The sequence below is a fragment of the Buteo buteo genome, chromosome 5 (genome assembly GCF_964188355.1).
Source record: "Buteo buteo chromosome 5, bButBut1.hap1.1, whole genome shotgun sequence".
Classification (NCBI taxonomy): Eukaryota; Metazoa; Chordata; class Aves; order Accipitriformes; family Accipitridae; genus Buteo; species Buteo buteo.
The window spans coordinates 24,166,014-24,189,859 of NC_134175.1; the positions used below are offsets into that span (position 1 = coordinate 24,166,014).

General features: G+C 39.8%; 1 protein-coding gene across 10 annotated transcripts in view; it reads left to right on the plus strand.

Moving 5' to 3' along the window:
* The first annotated feature begins 60 nt into the window (after positions 1 to 60).
* The window catches only part of CARF (calcium responsive transcription factor), a 41,183-nt gene continuing 17,397 nt past the window's right edge, over positions 61 to 23,846 (plus strand). For 6 of the 10 annotated variants that reach the window (XM_075028177.1, XM_075028178.1, XM_075028179.1 and 3 more), the window contains exons 1-12: positions 61 to 84; positions 5,584 to 5,705; positions 7,228 to 7,500; positions 8,604 to 8,724; positions 10,977 to 11,106; positions 13,317 to 13,401; positions 17,074 to 17,263; positions 19,613 to 19,733; positions 20,656 to 20,799; positions 21,237 to 21,470; positions 21,864 to 22,026; positions 23,018 to 23,093. In XM_075028177.1, coding sequence (XP_074884278.1) covers positions 7,291 to 7,500; positions 8,604 to 8,724; positions 10,977 to 11,106; positions 13,317 to 13,401; positions 17,074 to 17,263; positions 19,613 to 19,733; positions 20,656 to 20,799; positions 21,237 to 21,470; positions 21,864 to 22,026; positions 23,018 to 23,093 — 1,474 coding nt within the window. In that variant the 5' untranslated portion in view covers positions 61 to 84; positions 5,584 to 5,705; positions 7,228 to 7,290. Of the gene's footprint in view, positions 85 to 5,583; positions 5,706 to 7,227; positions 7,501 to 7,618; positions 7,674 to 8,603; positions 8,725 to 10,976; positions 11,107 to 13,316; positions 13,402 to 17,073; positions 17,264 to 19,612; positions 19,734 to 20,655; positions 20,800 to 21,236; positions 21,471 to 21,863; positions 22,027 to 23,017; positions 23,094 to 23,846 lie in introns of those variants that run through there. The other 4 variants (XM_075028180.1, XM_075028181.1, XM_075028183.1 and 1 more) reach the window with 4 other exon arrangements.

A 23,846-nucleotide genomic window follows, 5' to 3' on the forward strand; every position in this document is an offset into this window, starting at 1 on the left:
GCCGCCCGGCTGGAGGGCGGGCGCGGCGGCGCGCGTGCGCCGAGGGGCGGTCTGCATGGCGGCGCCTGCGGGAGCGGAGGCGAGGTTGAGTAGACTCCTTCGGGACCATCCTCCGCCGCCCCCCGCGGGACCTGCGGCGGCCGGGCCGCCGTGGGCCGGGCCGCGCTCTTCCCTCGGGGCGGCGGGCGGGGCCCGCGCTTGTGTGTCCCGCTCCGGCGCTGCGGTGCGGAGGGCTGTGACGGGGGGGCGGGCCGGGGGTCGCGGGGTGAGGGGCAGGCGGTGAGGTGTCCCCCGTTCCCCTCAGGGCTGGGGCGTGGGGAGCGCTTTCCGTGGGGCAGTCGCAGGCCCTTGGGCCGCTGGAGGGGTGTCCCGTGCCTCCCCCTCCCCTGGGGGCCGCCGTGCCGCACCCCCGGCCGGGCCGGGCCGGGCCGGGCCGGGGCGGTGCGGGGCGGTGCGGGGCAGCCCGCGGTACCGGCTTTGCCGCCGCGGCGGTGAGTAGTTCCCCGTGTGGGGCTGCGGCGTTGCCGGAGCGGGCGAGCCGGCGAGCGGGACAGTTGGCTGCTGGTGGGGTGGTCTTGGTGTAACTTGGGTTGCGGTTCTTCGCACGTAAAGTGACACGGCGACAATAAACTTCCTACCAAAAGTAATAAACCCAACATGCAGTGGACCCTAAAAGAAGCTCTAAGTGAATTTGCTTTTTTGGGAGAAAGCTGCTTGTGTGCATACCTGCTGTGTGCTTGGTTTATGTATGTTCTTTCCCGCCTTTTTGACAGTTACTTGTGGCCTCTCGGGACAGCTGAGCTTGTCCTGTGTCCTGACTCAGGTTGAGGCAACTTGTTGGAGTGGGCAGGTGTTGAGTCTTGATGTTTTGTAAGACTCTGAAATCTCACCTCTTTCTTAAGTGTACTTAAAAGATCTAGCGTTGTTTGTCAGTGTAATTGACACAGGTGCATTTTCCAGATACTTGTGCTAGCTACACAAAAGTGACTTCCTTGAGAAACCTTTTAAGTACGAGTCCCCAGATCTTCTGTGTGTTCTTAACAGTATCTGCCTGCTCTTCCGTGACAGAGATAAGCTAAATCTCAAACCTGGTACAAGTTAATATAAAGCTAATTGTAACTCATTTGTGTGAGGCTATCACTATGCTCTAATTTCCTCCCTGTTATGTTTTACTGTAATTCGTGCCCTTCATAATGGTGGTAGAGAAATGTCTTCAGAGGTAGCTTTTTCAGAGAGAGTGTTTAATTGTTGAAAGCTGTGCAATTATCTTAAATCTTTTTATAAAACCTCTGAAACATTTCATGGAAGACCCAAAAAAGACTGTTAGCGAGGCATTCGACTGTATGTGTTTCCTGTCATGAAGTAAAAATTAAAACCAGAATGGGGAATACTGTTGTCAGAAATGCTAAAAACATGAACTTGCACAGTCAAGCTTTGATCTCCTTTTTTGTTATTGTTTTTTTTTTTTAATGGGTATGCACTGAAAACTTGAAGCTTGAAAAATGTAAGAGAGTTCCCTCTCTTCTGCCTCGATGGAGTACTCCTAGGTAGAATGTGCTTGTTATCACAACAGACTTACCTGTTTTTTTACAGTTTAGGTTTCTTCTTACAACTAAAATCTTGCACTCTTGACTCTGTTTAAAATAACTAGTCCTGGCAGTTTGAAAGGCAGTGTTTCCCTTTGGAATCTGGCTGCATGTTGCCTTCACAAGGAGCCCTTGTAACTGAGGCAAGGCAGAAGAAAGCACTCATACAAAGCCTTAAAGTTATGTCAGTCTAGAACTGGTGTATTTTTAGGGACTACTGCTTGTAGTTGGTAGGTATAGGTATTACCATAGAATAAAGAATCGGAGGCAAGAAAATGGAGAAATCTAATACTCTGCCTTAAGGCAGGGCAGAGGTGTGACTGGCCACTAATAGGATTTTAAAGTAAAGCTAGCTTGAGACTTCTGTTAGTGTCTTTAAAAGTTTATATATTAAGAAATAGTATGTGGTCTTCTGGGTTAGAGAAGAGATTGCAACTGTTAGGAGAAAGGTTCACCTCAGAGTGGGCATTCAAATCCTGTTCCTGATGTTATACAAGTTGTGTCCGTGGATGACAGTCAGTGAGAACCTAGCGTATGCAAGAGGTGCCCCTGGCTTCGATAGCTGTATTATCATGGGAGTTCTTGATGGCTAAATAAATTGAGATCTGACTGCCTTTTGTGTTTTGCTAAATGATCTTGAACTATCAGTGCGTTTGTCTTTGGAATTGAGCCACTGATGGTAATGTGTAGGCTAGATTGCAGTCCATAGTGTTGGCTCTCTTGAAGATCCCGTCCGTAAGATCCTGCATAAAATGCTCACGATGGTTATTGTGTTTGCCTGCGCTAGCAGTTTCTGTGGCTGCTTGCTCTCTTTGTAGAGTTGAACCACGGACAGCAGTGGTGTAGATTTCCCTTTATTTTGAGCAAAGTGCTTCCCACATGGAGGCAGGGTGAAGGAAGCAGTCCTATGGTGTTAAAATGCACTAACCCTTGAGTTGGAAATGGCCTTGAAGTGGTGGACTTCATGGAGAGCAGCCTGTAGAGTGCTGTGGCTGAAGCTGCATGAAAGGCTAAAGCTGAGGCATGGAGAGCTGCCTGTTTGATGTGTGCACTGAGGATACAGCTGTTGATCCCGTTTTACACAAATATTAAACTCCCACATTTCTCCTTTATCTCGTTGTTAAATGTGGGTGTTGTGGTTTAACCCCAGCCAGCAACTAGGCACCATACAGCTGCTTGCTTGCTCCTCCCCCTTCCCAGTGGGATGGGGAGGAGAATCAGAAAAAAAAAGTAAAATTCCTGGGTTGAGATAAGAATGATTTAACAACTAAAGTAAAACAACATGTATACTAACAATAATAATAATAAAATATAATGATTGTAATTAAAAGGATTATAACAAAAAAAATCCAAAAAAACCCCAACCAAACCAAAACAAAAAAGAGAACCCCAAGAGAATACAAGTGATGCACAACGCAGTTGCTCACCACCTGCTGACCGATGCTTGAGCAGCAATCCGCCCCTCCTGGCCAACTCCCCCCCAGTTTCTATACTGAGCATGACATTCTGTGATATGGAATACCCCTTTGGCTAGTTGGGGTCAGCTGTCCTGGCCATGCTCCCTCCCAGCTTCTTGTACACCTGCTTGCTGGCAGAGCATGGGGAACTGAAAAATACTCTAACTTAGGATAAGCGCTAGTTAGCAACAACTAAAACATCAGTGTGTTATCAACATTATTCTCACACTAAATCCAAAACATACTGTACCAGCTACTAAGAAGAAAATTAACTCTGTCCCAGCTGAAGCCAGGACAGTGGGATACAATGGTGTTACACTGGAAATTTTTGTGCCATTTATGTAAAGTGTTTATGAAAAGAAGAGATACTTGTATTTTATTTACTCATTCATGACAGAATATCCATACATATGTATGTGTATACAGGATTTAACTCTTGTTTGGGGAATTTGTTAGCAATATTTATACAATAAAAAAATTTATTAACTTTTATATTTAGATTTTCTACATATTATATATTAGTATATATCATTTTATATTTAAAATTTATTAAAAGTATATTTCTTTAAGAGAAAAAATAAATCTTTTTTGTTTGGGGTTGCTTAGGTTAATGAAACCTGGATGGTTAAACCATGAAGTTCATTGTCCGGGCTGATCTGCGTGCCAATGGTTTGCGTGGGTTAGAACAGTGATTAGACAAAGTCACAGGGCAAAAATGTACCAAGGGCATTTTTTAAACACAAAGATAAAACTTCAGATGTTTCTGGGCTGCTTGTAAGAGGAAGCTGGATAAATATCGCTGTATATTTACCCTACTGCTGTTGCTTTTCACCCTGAGCTTTATTATTAACCAGTGTTAGATACAGGATATTGGGTTACTCAGGCCATTGGTCCATCCTGATACAGCCATCCTTGTGTTCTGTACTCAAGTTCCACCACACTCAGGGTACGCACCGTTGGTATCCCTGGAAAAAACTTCAGTTTATCTCAAAGAGTTAAATGTGTTGCTTTGGCAAAACTGACATATCTTCTTTACATCTTTTAACTGAGGGGAAATGGTGGAGTGATGATGAAATCTAGTTTTCTGTCTTTTTTTCATTTGCTGCTAACATGCTTCAGACATTTTAACTGAAACATCTCATAATTGTTCTCAGATCCAAAGCTATGAAATATTTGGTAAACATGAGGTAACTTCATTTGGAACTTGGTTTGGAGTGTCATCACTTGAAAACTGAATGGAAAAATAAATCTGCTTCAGATGAAAGTATTTAGTATATTGAGCATATGAGCAGCTTAACTTCACAATGTTGTTTGTATCAGCAGGATGCTTTATTCAGCTTCAAAAGCCAAGGAGATGTGGATTTACTTTGCCTGTGGTCCTTTATATCTTTGCAAAGCAAAATAAATTTGTGCTTCCAGGGTTGTACAGTTCTTTTCAAGTGATTCTTTAGCCTTTTACGTTCTCCTTACTAAAGCTATAAACAGTTGAAATACCACAGCCAAGAAGGTCCATCTCAAGTAATTTAGTATGTGGTGTGGTGAAGAAGATAAAGCTGGTAGAAGTCGTGTACTAATATAACACTGCCTGTCTTTAAAACAAATAATGAAGGAAAAAATCCTGAACACCCTTCCGCCTCCCTCACCCCAAACTGCAGGAATTAAGTTTTCTTCTGTTCAGTTTGGCATCTTAGGTGTGTAGTCTAGTATGTATGTACTCTAGTAACATAGACGCCAAGTTCATTTGTCATTTTGTCTCATTGCTTATGAGTATTTGGGATTGGTCACTGCTTTAAAGGGCATACTGTCTGGGTGAAAGCCTTATTCTGTGGATGTGGCAATTCACTGTCCAATATTATCTGTTTGCTTGAAGGTTTGTAATGGGCAGCTGAGCTCCTTGAATTACTTTTCTTTGGGATAGGAGGTGAATCTCCAAAGTGCCGGGAACTCTGTCTTTTTGCCTCTTATCACATGATTCATGCCAAATTTAGTTTCAGATATCTGGCGTTTTTCCTGCCAAAGCTTACTGCTGTAGACTAACAACAGTAATTTTATTTCATTTATATGTTGTTTTATAACCCTTTAAAACAAATGTAATTTACTTCAAGATGGCTGCATGACAGAGTTGGGTAACACAAACCCTGTCTGTTGATTATGGAAGTAGGTGACTAATATTTTTGTAAAACAGTGCTGGCATATCTTTAAATATCAAGTGTTCTCTAGATGTGTTATGGTTGTTAGTTGAGTGCTTGTGGACGTATTTAGATGAAAATCATGAGAGTGTGTAAGTGTGTTTTGTATCTGTGTGCAATGACAAGTCAAGCAAATTGTCTTACACAAGAGGCTGAACTATACTGGAGCAACACACTGAAATTTTTCTGCAGTGGGTAATGAAGTGATAAAGAGGCAAGAATTTCTTGAGGGCTTTGATGTTAGCTTGCAATGGCGTTAGAACTTAGAAGACTAAATTTGTAAGACCAAAAAAATGTCTTGGTTGAGGCTAAAGTACAGAAGGCTGAAATAAACTTTTGTGACTTTTTCAGGTCATCTTGTAATGGAAAAAAATGGAGCTGACCATGACATTCCTATGGAAGGATCTAATGATTTGTTCGTAGGGAACTGTGATAGTCCAGGAGAGTCAGAAACAAATGATCAGGTTTTTCAGGTGAGGTATGAGTAGCCTGTCTTTGTAGCTGCTTTCTGATGAATTTACAGTATGATAGTCCATCAATGTGTTTTTTCTTGCCTTTATAATAATACATCGTGTCTTTTTAAAAATACAGCATTTCCTTCCCTTGGATTCTTGTGCCATTCAGTTTTGAACCGATAAATATCCGGATGTTACATGTAATGACAACTTTTAGTAATTATATTAATAGAACCTGTTAGAGTGCTGAAGAAATATATGTATTATTGTGTTAACAAAATCCTTTAATAAAAGAATACTTGATGACATGCCTTGGAGTAGGAAGGGTTCAGAACACTGGAAAATCAGGTCAAATTGCTTAGTGACCAAATGTGGCAAGTAAGAATCCAGGGACACAGGGCTTCTGTGTAGGTATTGGGGAAGGGGAGTCTTTAATGTATTTATTATCAAATATTGCCAGATAGTCCTAGCCAGACGGATTTCTGTGCATAAATGTTCTTCTGCAGATTACTTCAGCTAGCATAAAATATAATTCAGGTAGTGATTTATTAGTGTGCTTATGGTCTCTACACAATGTCTTTAACACAACTAGTGCCATTTGTTTGTTGCTGCTTTTCTGGTGTAGTTTACAGTAGACAGTTTCATCACAGAAGATTTATACCTGCAGAACTTTTGAGAAGGTTACTTGGCCCAGGTCTGACTTAATGTTAAATTTAGAAATATTTTTGCCAAGTCTTTGGATTTGTGGTTTACAAATTTTTGTAGCAGAAACGTCAGAGTTGCTTGCATGATTGCTGCAAGAGATACAACAAATGACACTCCTTGCATTGGCCAAATGACAGCCTGACATCATATTTTGCACAAGGGCTGCCTATTTTCCATTATTTTTACATGTTTAATATTTGTGTTGTCAGAGTTTCAATGTGACAGATATTTGTGCTTAAATGCTTGCATTTAATGAAAATGGGATGTGCTGTAAGAACTTGATTCTGCAAGCTTGATGAGAATAAGCTCTGAGTACTTATTTTTTTGACTTGCAAAATCTGATTCTTGGTCTTGCACTGTATAATTCTTGGACTTGAATTGGTGGGTTTGTGTTGCTTGTGTTTCTTCTGTGATAAAGAATTAAGAAAGCATATAGAGATTTTTGTCTTTATAGCTAAATGCATGTATCTAAAGGCCAAGTAGAATAGTATCTAGGTTTTCTCTTGAAGTCAAATCAAGTTGGTGGATGTTGTACATTTGGGAGTTTTTTGGTATAAGTTCTCTCGGTTTCTGGGTAGACTTGAGATATTTTGAAGTGATGGAGTGGTTTTGGGAAACAGATTTTGGGCACAAGGGATTTTCTTTCCTCGTAGTAGAGAGAGTTTATTCTAGGAAGCAGAAACATGAATACATTTTCAGTATGGAAGTGGAAAACAGAAATAGAACTGCTAGTGTTAGCTAGTAGCCTCTTGATCAGAAGGACAGGAGCTCCCTCCGCGTATACAATACAGCACACTGGTTTTAAATGTTCTTTTCTTTCTTTTTTTTTTAATAGAAATTGCTACTCAAGATTAAAGTACATTTTACTGGTTTTCCTCTGTGAAAGCATCTAACCTGCATGGATTCCAGGGATCCATTGTTTGGACAGAGTGACTCTCCCGCAGCCTTGCCCATCACAGTACGCCTCTCGGGCAGTTCTCGATCATTGTCTGTGCCCGTGCGGCCACCCCAGCCGCAGCCTCGCTCTGCAGAGGAGTTCCACCTGGTAGACCAACCCGGGCAGCCTCTTTATGAGCTGCAGCCCCTAGGAGGGCCCAGTGCATCGATGGTGAGTGTGTCTGAAAACAGGGGAGATGGTGTATTCACAGAGGAGGGAGCTCTTTGAAGAACTCTTTTATATGGTGCTTGTTTGTTGTAACAACGGCTGATTCAGACTTTATCTCTAGCAACAAGGTGAAACTTTTCAGTGGTTCAGTTCATGCTCCAGCTGGTCTTCCTCAGGTAGGCAAATCCTGTCTGCAGCCATTACTAATTTTATTAAACAACAACTTTTGTCATTATCAAGCCTGGATGTTACTGTGTGATGAGATCTCATAGTTCTACCACTGCTGCTTACTCTATATTCCCTGGATAAGTGTCTCTCTGGTTTTTTTGGGGGGATTGGAACATTGGCAATAAGCTAACCCACTATGTCTCTCCCCCCTGCCCCGCCCCAATTAATTTGCTTAAAACATCGCTTTGTAATTCTTAACACTCATTTTGTAAAAAGGTAACTCTCTCACCCAGAGGGTTTGGTTGGCATGTGTTGTACTGTCACTAAAGACACTTCACCCATTTAAAGTGTAATAAATCAGAAACAAGATGATATTTTATGTTACACTAGGTTTTGTAACATTGTTGGGAACAAGTCCTTGGTAGTTATGGGAAAATATACCATAAGGAGTTGTTTAAGTTTTCCAGAATTCTAGACGATTTAATTATTTTTTTTTTAAGTCCTGGAGCTTTTCTTCTACCTCCTTTTGCATAAAATGCTGTCCATAGAGGTCAGTTTCTTAGGAGTAAAGGTAAACAATTTTATATGTTGTGATTAATTCTGCTAGTCCATGAATGGAGTTACATTGAATCCAGCTATGAATAGCTTTCAGGCTTTTGATAGCTTTAATAATAGTGTTGTAAGTTTCAAATAAATGTGTAATTCATTGTAGAATCCTCTAAGTTTTTTTTTTATTATTTCCTTTTATCAATTAAAGGGCTATTTTAAAAGAGGGAAAGTAATTTTAAGAAATTGACAGTAAATAGGCAGTTTCCTTATTATGTGAAATCAAGTTAATTTACAGGCCCTAATTCCAACCAAAATATTTCCTGTTCTGGCAATAAGCAAACCCATTTGTGAACTAGTGCCGTTCAAGCTTTGGTGTGATTGCCTTACAGATGATTGTTGCCAGCCAGTCAGAAAATGGACAGGTGCTGCATGTCATTCCTTCTGCCCAGCCAGGAATGGCCCAAGTGATCATTCCTCAAGGTCAACTTCTGGATGTGACCAGCACACAGGGTGAGTTTAATCTGTGGGACTTGAGGGTGTGTGTTCTTGTGGCTAAGGATATCCTGCATGATCTCTTTCGTAGCACCTTGTTTGTATGTGTTTCCTTTCCGTAGTCAGTTACAAGACAAAAGTACGTGCTTACTGAATCTGCTTTCTGATTCTGAATCTGGCACCCCACACACCATGTTTTCTGTTGGGCAAAAGCCTTGTGAAATAAGAGCTATTATGTTCACTTTAGATATGCAATGGATAGATTGAGATATCGAGCACAAAGCTGCTTCTTGCCTTATTTACCATTCATAAGGATATTTGTGCCAAGTCAGACAGCTGTATTAGCAGCTTCAAATTTTCACTGTCTGTTTACTTCATTTTGAGTGAAGTAGTTAATTCATGTAACGCAGATAGCAGAATTTATGTTCTGGTCTGTTCCAGAGATCACTGGTGATGATGCATCTTTTGTGAAGCCAGGAATGAATAACCTCGGTAGAAAAATTGTTCCCAGTGAAGAAAATGAGATGTAACTTTCACTTCATTGCTGAATTTTTTCCCTCAGTGTGTTAATTGTCACATTTTAAGTATGTGGTGAGATGCAAAACTAGAAGTGCAAATTTTAAGCTTTTTGTTAGAAAAGGGACATAGTGAAATCTGAAGGCATGGATTATTTATCTGCAAGCCTTGCTGGGTGGCAAAATACTGTGTACTAGTTTGCATTCACAGAATATGACTGAGAACTAGGTTGTCACATTTTGTTAAATTCTCCAAGGTTTTTTAAAATTTTGCATTTTCTGTATAAAATTCTCAAAATCTGAGCAAATTCTTAAAATCTCAGCACTAGGTAAGTGCTCTTATGGAATGAGAGCTCAAAGGTAAGACTAGAATCCTGATGCTGGGTGGATAGAAAAGAGTTGGGATTCAAGTCATGATCCAGCCCTTTTCACATAGAGTTGGAATATGGTTTCATGACCTTGCATTGAAAGGCTTGCTCCTACACTAGTGCTCATCCTTCCCTCCCTCTCCACCTGCTCTTGTAGGTGTAAAACCACTCTCTGGTTACTGTGTAGTTGTACGTGACTTTAAGCTGACTGTATGCCTTTAGTTACTAAAGAATTGCTGCTACTTTTTGTAGGCAATAAGTTGCAATACTGAATAGTATTTTTGTATTCCCATTTTTCATCCTACGTGGGGCTCCCTGTTTGGAAATAGCTCAGTTTCACAGTATTTGAATACATGTTCTACAACAGTGCTACAGGGTTTTTTGTTTGTTTGGTTTTTTCCTAGAGACTTACTGTATAAAAGACTTTGTACTTATCTGATCTTTAAAAGACAGTTAGGAAGACTTGGTGGTGGTTTACTGTGGAGATTAAAGGGGAAGGAGAATGGACTGTCAAACCTTGAGTTTCACTTGCCTGCACATGGTGGTAATGCATGAAATGGCACCGGCTTCAGAGTAGGCCATAGTGTCTTAAGGGCACATCTGTGTAGAAGGAACCAGTGCTTGGAGCTTTGAGCCAGAGTGGTGGTACTCTGAAATGCATACTTTTGAATCTTCTGGAACAAGTTTTCTAGTGGAGTGATTTCTATACTGAGTCAATAGCTTATCACTTTCTCAGGATGGGGGAAAGAGGTATCTAAAGAGAGCTCCCTTTTCTTTACGTTGAGACCAAAGTATCAAATGTCTGCTTTCACAGTTTTCTGTTATGTTTTTGTTAACTATACACACAGACTTCAATCTAACAGTATTGTTTTGGCTTATGGATTGCTCCCTGTTATCAAGAAAGGCTAAAACATTTGTTCTAACAGCATGTCAGATTCAGTTACAAGAGGCCTTTTTTTTTCTTGTTTAGGTGTTCTTTTCTAAGTACAAAGCAATATCATAATCTCCTTTTTTCTTAGTTGAGAAGCAACCAGTGTGTGATTTGCAGCTGAACAAAATAGTTGTGCAATCCTATATGGATTTGTGAAAATGTAAAGCAGAGTAATTTACAAGTTCTTCTTACTATTTGCTTTGTTGTGGAAGGATTCATTAGCAGTAGCGTGATTACCAAAGTCCTTGAGTACGACCAACCTTATCAAGTGTATCTTCATATGTATACCTAGAGTTTGAGTATTGATTCACAACTATTAAACTACTTTATCATCTAGAAATCCTATTTCATATGTCAAAATGCTTGCTTTTCCAACACACAAAGTTTAATTGTAGCTTGTCATTTCCCCATTCTGAGTTCAGTTATTAACCAGAAGGCTGTTTTATTTTTGCAAAGATGTTTCGGAAGAGAAGTGTGGTGATGGGAACTTGCAGACTGTGGCGGTGGCTGCTATAGCAGACAGTGCAAGCAGTTACATTCTACATCCACAGGCATCTCTCACCGTATCAAAAAAAACAACCGCCAGGTAGGTCAGGAGTTAAAAGGATGAACAATCACTTTGATCCACTGTTAGTACTGCCTTTTTTTCCTGCAGTTTGTTTTTGCAGTGGTTATCACAAAATTAATATAGCATGGAGGTTATGAACCCTTAGTATTACTGGACAATGTCTAGCTACCTGTGTTTGCAGGCGGCTTTTGTATGTGCTAGAGCAGTGGAAAAAGCATTTGAAGTACCTGTATTCCAGAAATAGTTGCATATATTCTGTCCAGAACAGTAGGTGGGCATTTAAAGTAACACAATGCAAATTACTGAAATCACTTCAACTAGACACTAATACTGCCATCCAAGAGTTGAAAGTGATACAGTGAAGGAACTGCAGGGAAAGCTGAAGTTTGAGTGAGCAGAATTTCTTGTATGAGTATATTAAAACCTATATAAACTATCCTCCCGCAAGAAGAGTTAATTGTAGAGATAGAGATTTCAATAGTCAGCATTAACAGGAAGAGCCTAATCTTTGTTCTCTGGATAACTTCTTCAGCTTCCTTTGATAAAATATGACAAAGTAGCTGCTAACGGTGTGTTTCGGTGGAACATCTAGACAGGCAGATTGGTTATCAAAATTTCTAAAGTTAAAATAGTTGTTATGTTTTTCTTCTCTTGATGTCCACTTGATTCTGTCCCCATGCCAAGTGATGCGTACTATTTTAATTCCTGAATACTCTGAAATTCTTTTTTGCTTAAAAAAAACCCCAAACCAAATCATAGAATCATAGAATCATTTAGGTTGGAATAGACCTTTAAGATCATTGAGTCCAACCATCAACCATGCCCACTAAACCAATCAAACAAAACAACAACAAAAAAACTCCCCCAAAAAATCTGAAGACGACGTTTGCTCTGTGGACTGCAGGCTGGCTTTGCATTGGTTTATGCTCTTTTGAAATCAAGATGTGGAAGAGATTAATCTCACTACAGCACAAATTATACATATTCAAGAAACATTTCAAATGAAGAGAAACAGTTTGTGAATGGATTTTGTGGACACAGTCTGCACCTGTTAGAAAAATAATCCTGGAAAAGAGACATATTTGTATGGACAGGAGGTGATGCACTTGAGTTTTGGAATAATAAACAATGAGTAAGCACTGTTTCTGCCCCAGGGTTTAGGGAATGGAGAAACTAGATACTTACATAAAATAGCTATTGGAGCTGGTTTTCAGTAATTTAAAATATACTAAAATGTGCAGCATTTAACAAGTGTTTGATATTGGTTTTAATCTTCAGTTGTGGTGGATTGACCCTGGTTGGATGCCAGGTGCCCACCACAGCCGCTCTATCACTCCCCCTCCTCAGCTGGACGGGGGGAGAAAATATAACAAAAGGCTCGTGGGTCAAGATAAGGACAGTTTAATCCAGTGATTGCAAAGGTCACGCGTGCGAAAGCAAAGAAAAAACAAATGATGTTATTCTCTACTTCCCATCAGCAAGCGATGTCTAGCTGCTTCTCGGGAAGCAGGGCTTCAGTACGCGTAGTGGTTGCTCCGGAAGACAAAATGCCCCCCCCTCCATCTCCCTTAACTTAGCTTTTATATCTGAGCTGACGTCATATGGTATGGAATATCTGTTTGGTTAGTTTAGGTCAGCTGTCCTGATTGTGTCCCCTCCTAAGATCTTGCCCTACCCCAGCCTGCCATTGAGGGTGGCAAAAATGTTGGGGAGACAGCCTTGATGCTGTGCCAGCACTGCTCAGCAGTAGCCAAAACATTGGTGCGTTATCAACACCTTTCTAGCTACTGATGCAGAGCACAGTGCTATGAGAGCTGCTATGGGGAGTATTAACTCCATCTCAGCCAGACCCAATACATCAGTATTCTACCATCAGTCTGCATAAGAAAGTTATCAAGATAATCAACCTATTTCACCATGTTTTGTCTATTGCTGTCAAGCAACAATACTGAGAATACTGAATGCTCAGAGGACTTCTTGAATGTAGAAAACAGTGTTTTTTTTAAATACTTATATTTACTGTGAATTATTTCAACAATGAAATAGAATATGGGGAAAATGAACCCCAGATTTTTAAAGCAAGTTGATACAATATCTATAGTTTGATCATATGCTGTAGGGTTATACATAATGCACTGATCTGATATGTTACCTGTAGTTTAGACTAAATTGTTGCTTTCTTGGATGTCTGTATAGACTTCTGCTGTATTTTTTTTTTTATTTTTCAGGGTAGTGGAAGATCCCTTTCCTGTCCCTCTCCAGCCATTGCCACCAAATACACCTGCATGGGCACGCCGTCTCAGGAACTGTGAGGTGGGCTGCAAAGAATTCTGACTTGATGTCTTATCATCCTATTCCATGAAAGGAATAATTCATAGTTGTAGAAATTGTGTTCAAGCTTCCTGGTATTATGAAATAGTACTGGTACAAACTGGTACTACTAGCACATTTAAACACATAAAATGCTATGGTATCCCTTCCTTTTTTGGGAATGCTAGCATAACTGACCGTCAGCGGCTCCTGAAGCAAAAAACGTGCTTCTGAAATCTCAGTACCATACAGCGCTGGGAAAGCCATTGTGCGCCATGTTACAGTTCACTCTTGAACTACAGTGCAAGCTCTGTTGTCTTCTGCTGAGCAAACTGTTTTTTGTTGCCCTTAGTGATCCATTAATTAAAGAAGAAAATTGCTTTTGTATGGTCTAAGTCTGCCGCTGTTCATATTAGTTCATATTGTCACATAGAACTCAAAATCCCTATAACTTGCCAGTGTCAAGTCTGGGACTTAGAGTACCTTAATCTCAATGTTTTACTAAGGATTTCTATTTTAGATACTCTCACAGAATATTTTTTTTTTTTTTTGTACCAGCATGGTTACCTGTGCTTGTTTTCTCTTTTGTTAAAAAGTGCTCTGACTTTATTTCCTCTGATGGCTTTTGACCTAAACAGAACTCTCTCTTTATTTGCATACTGTTAGATGTCGGCAGAACTGTCCTGATGACTGGGATGATATCAACAGCTAGAATGCATCATAAATCACTTAAAAGGAAGGGAGGGGAGATGGGAAGATTCTTGAGAGATCACCTATCCCTTCCTCCTGCTACCAGACTCTTCTGATAGATGTTTATTTTGCTTTCTCTTAATACTTTTTTAAAGGAAAACTCATACCCTCTGTAGCTGGTTCACCTCTTCAGATATCCCTACTATTTGAGGTTTTTCCTATTGGCTTGGCCACTGATAACTGGAAATTGCAGTTGCAGGGACTTAGAAATTGAATTTCTTTCTGTATCCACTTAGAAATAACTTAAATTAACTTAATATATTAATCTATTCCTCTTTTTATATGCCTTTTATTTCATACAAACAGTACTGTCCACTATTATATCCACTTAAATGTTAAGAGATCAGAAAATCAATAACGTGAATTCTTCCATGGTGGAGATACCATTTTCACAGAATGAGTCACTTAATTCAGTTCGCCAGTGAGTTATTAAAGTCCAGTAAGATCTATAACCCTTATTACTGTGTTTTTAGCACTGTGGCACATATTTTCCTGTCCTAACATCCAGGTAGCTTACCTGAATCATTTATTTTTTATTTCATTTTATAGGAGGACTTGTATTATGATCTGCTTCATCTATCTGAGTCTATTATGAGCAATTTCACCTGCTGTGTTTAAAATTCACAGCAGCAGCATTTATAGAAGAGTTCTTGTTTTTAAAGAAAAGGAAATCAAAATGTTGTCTGTTTGAATGTGTTCTGAAGATGTAGAACATCTGCCTCTGCTGTTCAGCAGAACTAGTGCCCCTATGCATTAATCCTGCCTGTTCCTTTAAAAAAACAGTTATTTTATTGCTGTTCTGCCTGCAGAGTCAGCCCATCCAAGGAGGAATAACTCAAATTCTCTTCCTCCTTGTGTGTTATCAGCAGAGTTGCTTTGCTGAGTTTGTCAGTTACACAGTGTAAATCCATTGGAGACTGCTAGGATGCATGTGCCTTTTCATGGGCACAGACTAGAGACAATGGGATTTTGAGGTGTCATTTATCTTTCAGGTGTGACTGTCTTGCAGAATGTTTTGTTACTAGTAACAGGATTGAAAGGTCCAACTGGAATTTGGAGATCTAGTAGAGGTGCAGATAATTATATCAACTCACAGTTCCACTCTTTCATTTACTTGCCAGAATAGAAACAAATGTAAACAGTGTTGAAGTCTGTGAATTTCACAGAAGATGCCAGCAGATGAAGCCATGGTATGGCCCGGGTACATGCTGCCGATTGTGTATCCTAGGGAGCTGGCCAGGACTGAACTCCGAAGGGCAATGACTCCTTTGGCAATTAGTACTGCAGGCAAACGCAGAGCAATATGAGCTGCAGCTGTCCAAAATTAGCACTAAGCTCTGTGTTTGGTGTTGATTCCCTGACTGCCTTGAAATGTTCAGCTTACACTTGCTGTGCGTAGACAGTGTAATGCCTCTGTATCCTGCTGCTGTTAGTTCACTCAAGGAATACTGCAGTCTTGATATGTGTACTTCAGTGTAAGCTTTTATGTACCCTTGCTGAGATAAGGCCAGCAGGGAGAAAAGGAATGCCCCTTTTTTTGGCTTGTAGCTTGGCTAGAGTTAAAGGGTTGGAGAGTATTCGATTACTTTGAGGTAATTAAGTTGTTAATAAAAAGTGGATTTGAAAAAGAAATGGTTATTTTCTACAACCTACTTAGTTTTCAGTGGTCTGATCAGGATGCACTTCCAGCATGTATCAGCATACTGAAATACAGTGTAATTAAAAACTGCATTAATTAATCAACTGTACAAAGCTAAGTTCATTTGTTTGTGTGGACCAGATGGTTTCACTTGTCCATTTGTTCCTACTTGGGAAGCTCCTAGAAAGCAGGGATTCTGTGTGCGGTATGACTTTCTTCTCCTCCTCCCCTCCCACCAATTTTGGGAAAATGATCGATCTTGCACAGAAGTAAAGCCAGAATAGGAGACAGTGCCGTAACTATTACTGCTACTTTTCTGGCACAACAGTTTTATCAGTCTTCTCATCTCCCTAGAGTAAGGCCAATGACCTATTTATAGTGACAGGTATAAGATATGGAAAGAAAAATGCTGGTCATGCAATGTTCACTGTGTGGAGTGGTACTGTAATCCCTCTTGCGAAAGGGGGCATCCCAGGTTTCTGTAAAGAAGGTACTTCTGGTACTTCTTAGGCTGCCTTGCTTCTCCTGGATTTTTCAGATCAAGTTTTGGACAGAAATGTTATTTATAATTTCTGGCTAAACAATTGCCAACTTCTCTTCCCCACCACAGCTGTTTGAGCGCAGCCTATGCAGATTTTCTTAACTGCTGGAGCAGTGGGCTTGCAGTGCAGTGAGCTGCTGAAGTGTAAGCAGCTGGTGTCTCAGAACGACTCATGCAGCCGGTGCATACATAACCCTCTGCTTTTGGGCTTGTGCTAGCAGCAGCACTGTGCTGGCCCAGTTCATTCACAAGGTGTTCATTTGTTCTTTGTTGACTTTAGGTCTTGCTAACCACAGACTCAGTGCAGCATGTGTGTGTTGAAGTAGATGCATAGACAGTTTTTAGTGCCTCAGAGATTCTCTGTGGGAGTCAAGTGAAAATGTTTGCCTAAGACGAATTTGTGTAGGAGGTGGCTGCAACTGGTGTGGTGGCAGAAACAGCAGGAGTGAAGTTGTCCTATGGAAATCAGAGTTGGCAGTAACTGTAATCTTTTCAGGGGTTCTTGGTTTGCTTAGGGTTTTGGAGGGCTGACAAACTCCTGACCTCAGTGGGGACTGTTCTGGTGTTAGATCTTATGGTAAATCTATTTGTGAGGATACTAGTATGGGGAAAAAAAACATGAAACACCAAAAATCTGGGCCTGTGTCCTCACCTGCCAGAGTCCCTGACTGCTTTTGTTTTCTTGTGTAATGTTCAGCAGTCAGCTGGGTGAATAATCCTATTATTTCACCTCCTTTCCATGCAGAAAATTGGGGACTCGTACCGCGGCTATTGTGTGAGCGAGACAGAATTAGAGAGCGTTCTAACGCTACACAAGCAGCAAACACAAAGTGTGTGGGGGACGCGCCAGTCTCCAAGCCCAGCCAAACCTGCCACACGGTTGATGTGGAAATCTCAGTATGTCCCATATGATGGGATCCCCTTTGTCAATGCAGGTAACTAACTTTTATTTTAATAACTACTTTCAAAATTTCAACATCAGTTGCTAACTGGCCATAAAGAAGGATCTTTATGGTGTTTCTTAGTGTTGGTAAAGTCAAGGCACAAACATAAAAAAAGAGCAGCTTGGGCACCTCCATGACACAGTCTGAAGGAGCTTGTTTCCCTGAAACCACGGGCTTATGTTTTGTTGTGATTATTTCCTTTTGTTCTTTAGAAATAAATTATTAAGTACCATTTGATGGGGTTTCTTGTGATGAGATCTTTAGGTGGAGATCCCATCTGCTCCATCAGGATGTGAAAGTTCTCGTAAGGGTAAGAGATTGTTTGAGTATTCTTGCCTAACTTGGAGATCCTTTGAAGAGTTTGTTCTGCAGGAGCCAATAAACTATTTGTGGCACCATTTAAAAAAAACTAATTAAATTTAAAAAAACAAAATAAACTGCAACATATGTCAACAGGCAGATTTTTGGTTTTTAAAATGAGTGTGCAGACTTCACAGGTTGGTAATTTAGCTCATGCAATGCATATGTGAGATTACTAAAGAGTTCATTCAGATATGAAATGAACAGGTTTTAATTGTTACATAGAGATCATGAATGACTGGAATGTAGGTTATGTGCTTGGTTTTTTCTTTTTTTTTTTTTTTCCTGAAAGTAACTGAAAAAGTGAAATGTTAGCACCAGTTTTAAAGCTTCAGCCATAAACTGTGAGGTATAAGAAAACTAAGAATGAAGGCAAAACAATTTACACTTTTATTTTTTCCTCAAAATGTATATGAGACATCTTTAGTTCCCTCTAAGATTTGCCTGATAAATTAGTTGCCCCCACAGTATGATATTTAGACCAAAAACACACATAGATTTTTTTTTTCTTTAAAATGTTGTAGACTAATAGAGACTCACATTATTAAATTGTAATGTTTTTTGCTTTGCTCAGACCTCCAAACAGGCATTGGGTATATTTTTAACATGTTGCCTTTCCAATACATTTAGGTTTAGTTTATAACTCCTCTATGAAGAGCATTCATTAAAATCCTTTACACCTGTAGAGCAGAGGCTGTCAATATGATTTACTGAACTGCAGTTTAAATCCCAGATAACTGAATTCTGAACAGTGCAGAACAAAAGTGGTATTTTTGAGGAATTTATCCCTTCTGCATAAGTGTAACCAATCTTTAATACCTTCCCTGCTGTGCTTCAGCTGTGGGAAGGTGGCTAGCTTCCTGTAGTGTAAAACATGCACTAATCATCAAAATCTTGTTTGTTATTTTTAGTAAGAATTTTGGATAGTTGATACTTTGATAAAACAAGGGCCCCATCAAATTGCTTTTGCGATTCATATTAGCAAGGACTAGTTTAAAGCTGTTGAAGTCTTTTCAATCCTAGAACTTGTATTTTGTTCTTGAAAAAGAGACAAGATATCTGTTTGTTATACATAGTTCTCTTTTAAATTTTCTATTTCTTTATTTGCATTGATTTTTTTAAGTTGGTTTTTTTTTTAATGTCACACTCTAAGGCAATAAAACATTGGGTATCTTATGGAAACACATTATGTTGCTGTTGTGGTTCTTAAAAAGGTTTTGGTTATATCACTTGTCGTATAGGCAGCTCCTTGCCTGCATACTGGAGTATATGAATTATAAATAAAAAATAACTAAACGTGACGTGGAAGAAATTGGGAAGAATTTCTTGACCACTTTAGTGCTATTCCTGTTACCCCTTTTGTTAGAGGTCTGACTAGAAGTCTTCACTTACTTCAAGTTAAGAGCTAAGCAGTATTTCTTTAAGCGTGTCTAGTTTTGTGTGGGTATGCCACACTGAAACAGTGTTATTTAGCAGATAAGAGAGGCCAGACTTAACAAGTAAGAATTTATGGGACAGCATGGTCTGAAGTATTAATTTGAGAGGGGAGGCTGGAAATAGCTGCTGACCTTTGATTTCAGATGTGGATTTTCTCAGTTATTTTGGGGATTCTGCTTCTCTTATGTTTATTACCAGCATTGTGCTCCTTTGGTCACTTGCAAGGCTGCTTATCTTGTAAAGCATTGGAGTTCACCAGGGCAGAATCCAGTATTTTTCCTTCATATATGTTGCAGGTGTGTTGTGAGGTATAATAAGTTTGGGAAGTGCTTTGGAAATGCTCTGTATTCCTTACATGCTGTGAGAGAAGCATTTGCACTGTATTTGAATGCTTGCTACACTTATGTGTTCTGCCTTCTGAAGAGTTTGATGGTAAACAGAAATAACTCTTTTGGAACTCTCATCTTTTCTGTACTTACTGTTTTACTGTAATACCTTCAGGGGTTGCTTGAATAAATAGAGTGCATTACTTTCCGTTCCCAGGAAGCAGAGCCATTGTAATGGAGTGCCAATATGGACCAAGGAGGAAAGGGTTCCAGCCCAAAAAAGCTGGCGAGCAGGAAAGCGTCTCTGGCCATCTGTACAAAGCCACTTGTCCAGCAAGGTAAGAATTGTCTATAAAGCTGGAAGAGCTACTCAGCCTCCTAAGAAAGCGTTCTTTCTGTGAGTCTTGACGGAGCACTCTTTGGGGGTGGTAGCTGATATGCACTGTAGCTCTTAGCTTCATCTCCTTGTTAACTTGAGGTTGATACTCATTTAGAGAGAAGGAGGAAATGCTGTCCTGTTAAACTGAGTAAGGCTGAGATTTGATAGGTTGCCTGGTTGCAAAGTAGCAGTACATCAGGATGTGGAGTAAAAGTGGGAATCATTCTCTACCTAAGCATTAGTTACTTATTGTGGTGTCCTGTAGTGACCATTTTTGGTCCTAAAACTTTGTCATCTTATTTGTTGTTTTTCCTTCAGGCTTTTAATTGCACTCATATCAGCCAATCATCCTAATTTAGTAGATGTTCTATTTGCTGAAGGAGTTATAGTTTTTCCTGTTCACTGGGGACTTTCTCCTTGTCCAACACTAATGGGTTTTTTTCCTTGTCCTTGAGCATTCTCCTGGGTGCTTGTTCAGTTTTTATTGAGCTAAGAGTGTGTTTACCTGGACAGTTGCAGCTAGGTATGTATGTGCTCACTTCTGACTTCAAGCTGGGTGAACTACAGCCTGTTCAGAAATGGTGTTGTGTTTTTACTATACTGAGGGACAGAGGATTTTTGCTGAGGTGCAAAATGACTCTGGCTGAGTGGCTTCCAGGTTGGAACAGAAGTGTGTCTGTCTGCATCCATCTCTGTTAATGTGTCCTTAACAATTCTACAGTTCTCTTAGAGGCTTTTCACCCCCTGCAGCACTCTACTTGAACTTTTTCTATACTAATATCTGATATGAAGTAGGTGGGCATTTTGCCTTTGCTCCTTGAGGGCAAAGTATACTGAAGGAGAATTTTTTTTTACACACACCCCCCCCCGCTTCTTGGCAGGATCTATATTAAAAAGGTTCAAAAGTTTCCGGAATACAGGGTTCCTACTGACCCTAAAATTGACAAGAAAATCATAAGAATGGAGCAGGAGAAATCATTCAACATGCTGAAGAAGAACTTGATAGATGCTGGCGGTGTCCTCAGGTGAAACTTCCACTTTTTTCTTTATCTTGACAAATGAAGCAAAAAAGAGCAATAATTTTCTTGGTTTGATTTATTTTTTACTTAGTCACTTTATTAAGCCTCTTGCTTAATATCAATAGTAAAAAATCCCACAATGTTAGTAAGACTTATGTGGCTTTGGAGTATTAATATGGTAAATGTGTTAAGCACCAAGCTGTGGAACTTCAGCAGATGTTTTCATGCAGGAAATAGATAGAAATAGTTTTATTTGGTGGTTTGAGCTGGTTTATTTTGCATTGAAAGGTGTGAGAGGGCCCTGAGCTCTGAAAGGCAGTATCTTCCAGCTCAGGGGCTGTAAAAACTTAAGTCAAACTAGGTTGTTTGTGATTATCAGTCTGTTCCCCCATTTTTTGCCTTTGCTTGAGGATTGTGTGTAGAAACTCTTTCCTTCTTGCCAGGTGGTATGTACAGTTACCCACTCAGCAAGCCCACCAATATCATGAAATGGAAACTTCCTGCCTCCCTTCTTCACCCTCCCATTTGTCTGTGTCTTCTCCTGAGGAGGAGGAGGAAGTTGTTAGAGATGAGAACTGTACTCTGCCTTCCCGACTTCATCCTCAAGTGGCAGACAAGATCCGAGAACTGGTGTCTCAGGGAATAGAGCAGGTCTATGCAGTGAGGAAGCAACTAAGGTACACAACTGTCTGACATGCTCTCAGTCTGTAATGCTGTATCTACTTTTGCATTTGATTAATTTGGTTTGCAACTAAATGGCAGTGCTGATGCATTACTGAGAATATTTCCCATATGTCATGAGAATCTGTTTTTCCCGGCTTTTGTCTCCTCTTTCCATTTTATTATAGGTAGCCACTAAGAGCTGCTGTCCTCCTAACGTTAGTTGAATAAATGGGGATTTTAAATTCAAAACTCTGTAGCAGATGCACAAAGAACTGGGTCAGAAGATCATCTAGCTTGCTCTTGTCATTACAACAAGGGGAGGGAGAAGGTAGCAGTGTCTATAACAGAGAGAGATAGCACAATATATTTTAAATACACACATTTTAATGTCCTTTAACATGTGACAGAAAGTATGTGGAAAGAGAATTATTCAAGCCTGATGAAGTGCCAGAAAGACATAACCTGTCCTTCTTCCCCACTGTGAATGACATCAAGAACCACATTCATGAAGTGCAGAAATCCCTGAGGAATGGTGAGATGGTGTATAATTCAGAAAGTATCCCAGCAATGGTACGTTGGCCTTTGTGTTTCTTTTTGATTTTTGGAGTTAAATACTGGAAATCTTATTTTAAATTTTTACCACTTAGCTGTATTTCATCCAAAATGCTCTATGACTTTATATTTCCACCAGCAATATTTTCAGTGGAATCTCTGGCTGAGCAAGATTGGATTAAATGTGACTAAAACCTTCTGACCTTATTTGTTATTTATCTCATCACCATTCGATTGCTATTAGTTGATTGAAAAACTGCAATACTAGCACTTCATGATAACTGCATTAACTGAAAGCCATGTGGTGTAGAAAAACTGGCATGCATCAGAAAATTTTATTCATAGCTTTGTCATTGTCTGTGTTTTGGAGAGGTTACTACTACTTTCCTGTATCTGAAAAATGGGGATAAAGTATGTCTCAGGCAGTCTAAATTAGGCCTTGCACAACATTTTGAATGTGTAAATATTAATAAATGCACTTTATAGCAAGTGAAGTAAGCATGAAGTAGGTACTTCAGAATGCTCGGTAACTCTGACGTGTTGTTCCTTAATTTTCTTCCACCTATTGAGTAATAAGGGATACACAGTGACCCTAGTTTTCCCAGTTACAAGGCTGACTGCCGAAGAATTGCTGATTTAAAATCAGCTTTGACAAACTGTACTGTTAAATCATGCTGTCATGAGTCTTTTCCCTCTCCCTACACTGCTCTTGGCCCAGGTGAGTGAGTGATACTTGTTAGTTAGCCAAATGGTTTGACTATTTTCTATTTTAAAGTCTTTGAATTGTCATGAGCAGGCTTTAGCCTTCCTGATATAGTGCATGTTAAAAAATCTTTTACAGTAATTTTTTTTTTTTTTTTTTTTTTTTGGTAAACCAAGAGCTCCCAAAATGCATGGTTGTAAGAAAGTGTTTTAGACACTGTTTTCCTATGGGTCCTGTATTGAGCCTATGTTCCTGTAATAGATAAACTTGCACCCTTTCTGAGAATTGAGATCTTTTTCCTTTCAGCTGCAGTGGACCACAGACAGTGGGAATGTTCTCACAGAGACAGTGACTGTTACATTTGCCTCACCACCTTCAGATGGTAGGACTGCATTAATAACTTAGCTGTCTCCAAATGTGATTTGTTTTATTAGCTATGTCACAGAAGTTCAGTTTCCTTCCAGAGAGGTTGCTGTCATGTTCTGTCACTCAGCTGAACTTAAGAAGGATTATTTTGGTGTGTCTAATTTGGTATGCTTTTTTTTTAACTATTTGATTGCATGTGTGGAAAAATACGTGTAGTCATGATGGGGTTGGCAGAAGTATGAAAATTATAAATTTGGCTTTTATTTAGCATTCTCAAGTGACTGAAGATTTTAATGGGATGGTTATGTGGAAAGAACATCTTGTCTTAGATGAAGGTGCATAATAACACCTGTGTAGAGAGAATTAAATTCCTACTGAACAGCTATATCTGTCAGGGCACACGACACCCAGGAGCCAGCTGGGTACTTAAGTTCCTTGATGGTTTGTGCTTCACACATGCTTAAACATCTTGCTAAAAAGGACTTGAATGCATATTGGGTTTCCTGCTTTTCACAAAGTCATTGGCTTGATGAGTTCCACTGCTAGGTTCAGGCCCTGAACAAGGAATGCTGTATTTCTGTTGCCAGAATTGAGAGCACTGTTTTCCATTTTTCCTTAATGCTTAGAATAGAAATAGAAACACAGGTGTTTAGTGGCAGCAGAGCTGTGAGATATGTTTTTTCAGTTCTTTATGTGATGTAACCTCTTTATTAATATGTGATGCTAAAGTAGCATCTCTTCCCAGCGACTGCTGAGCCACCTAACAAAG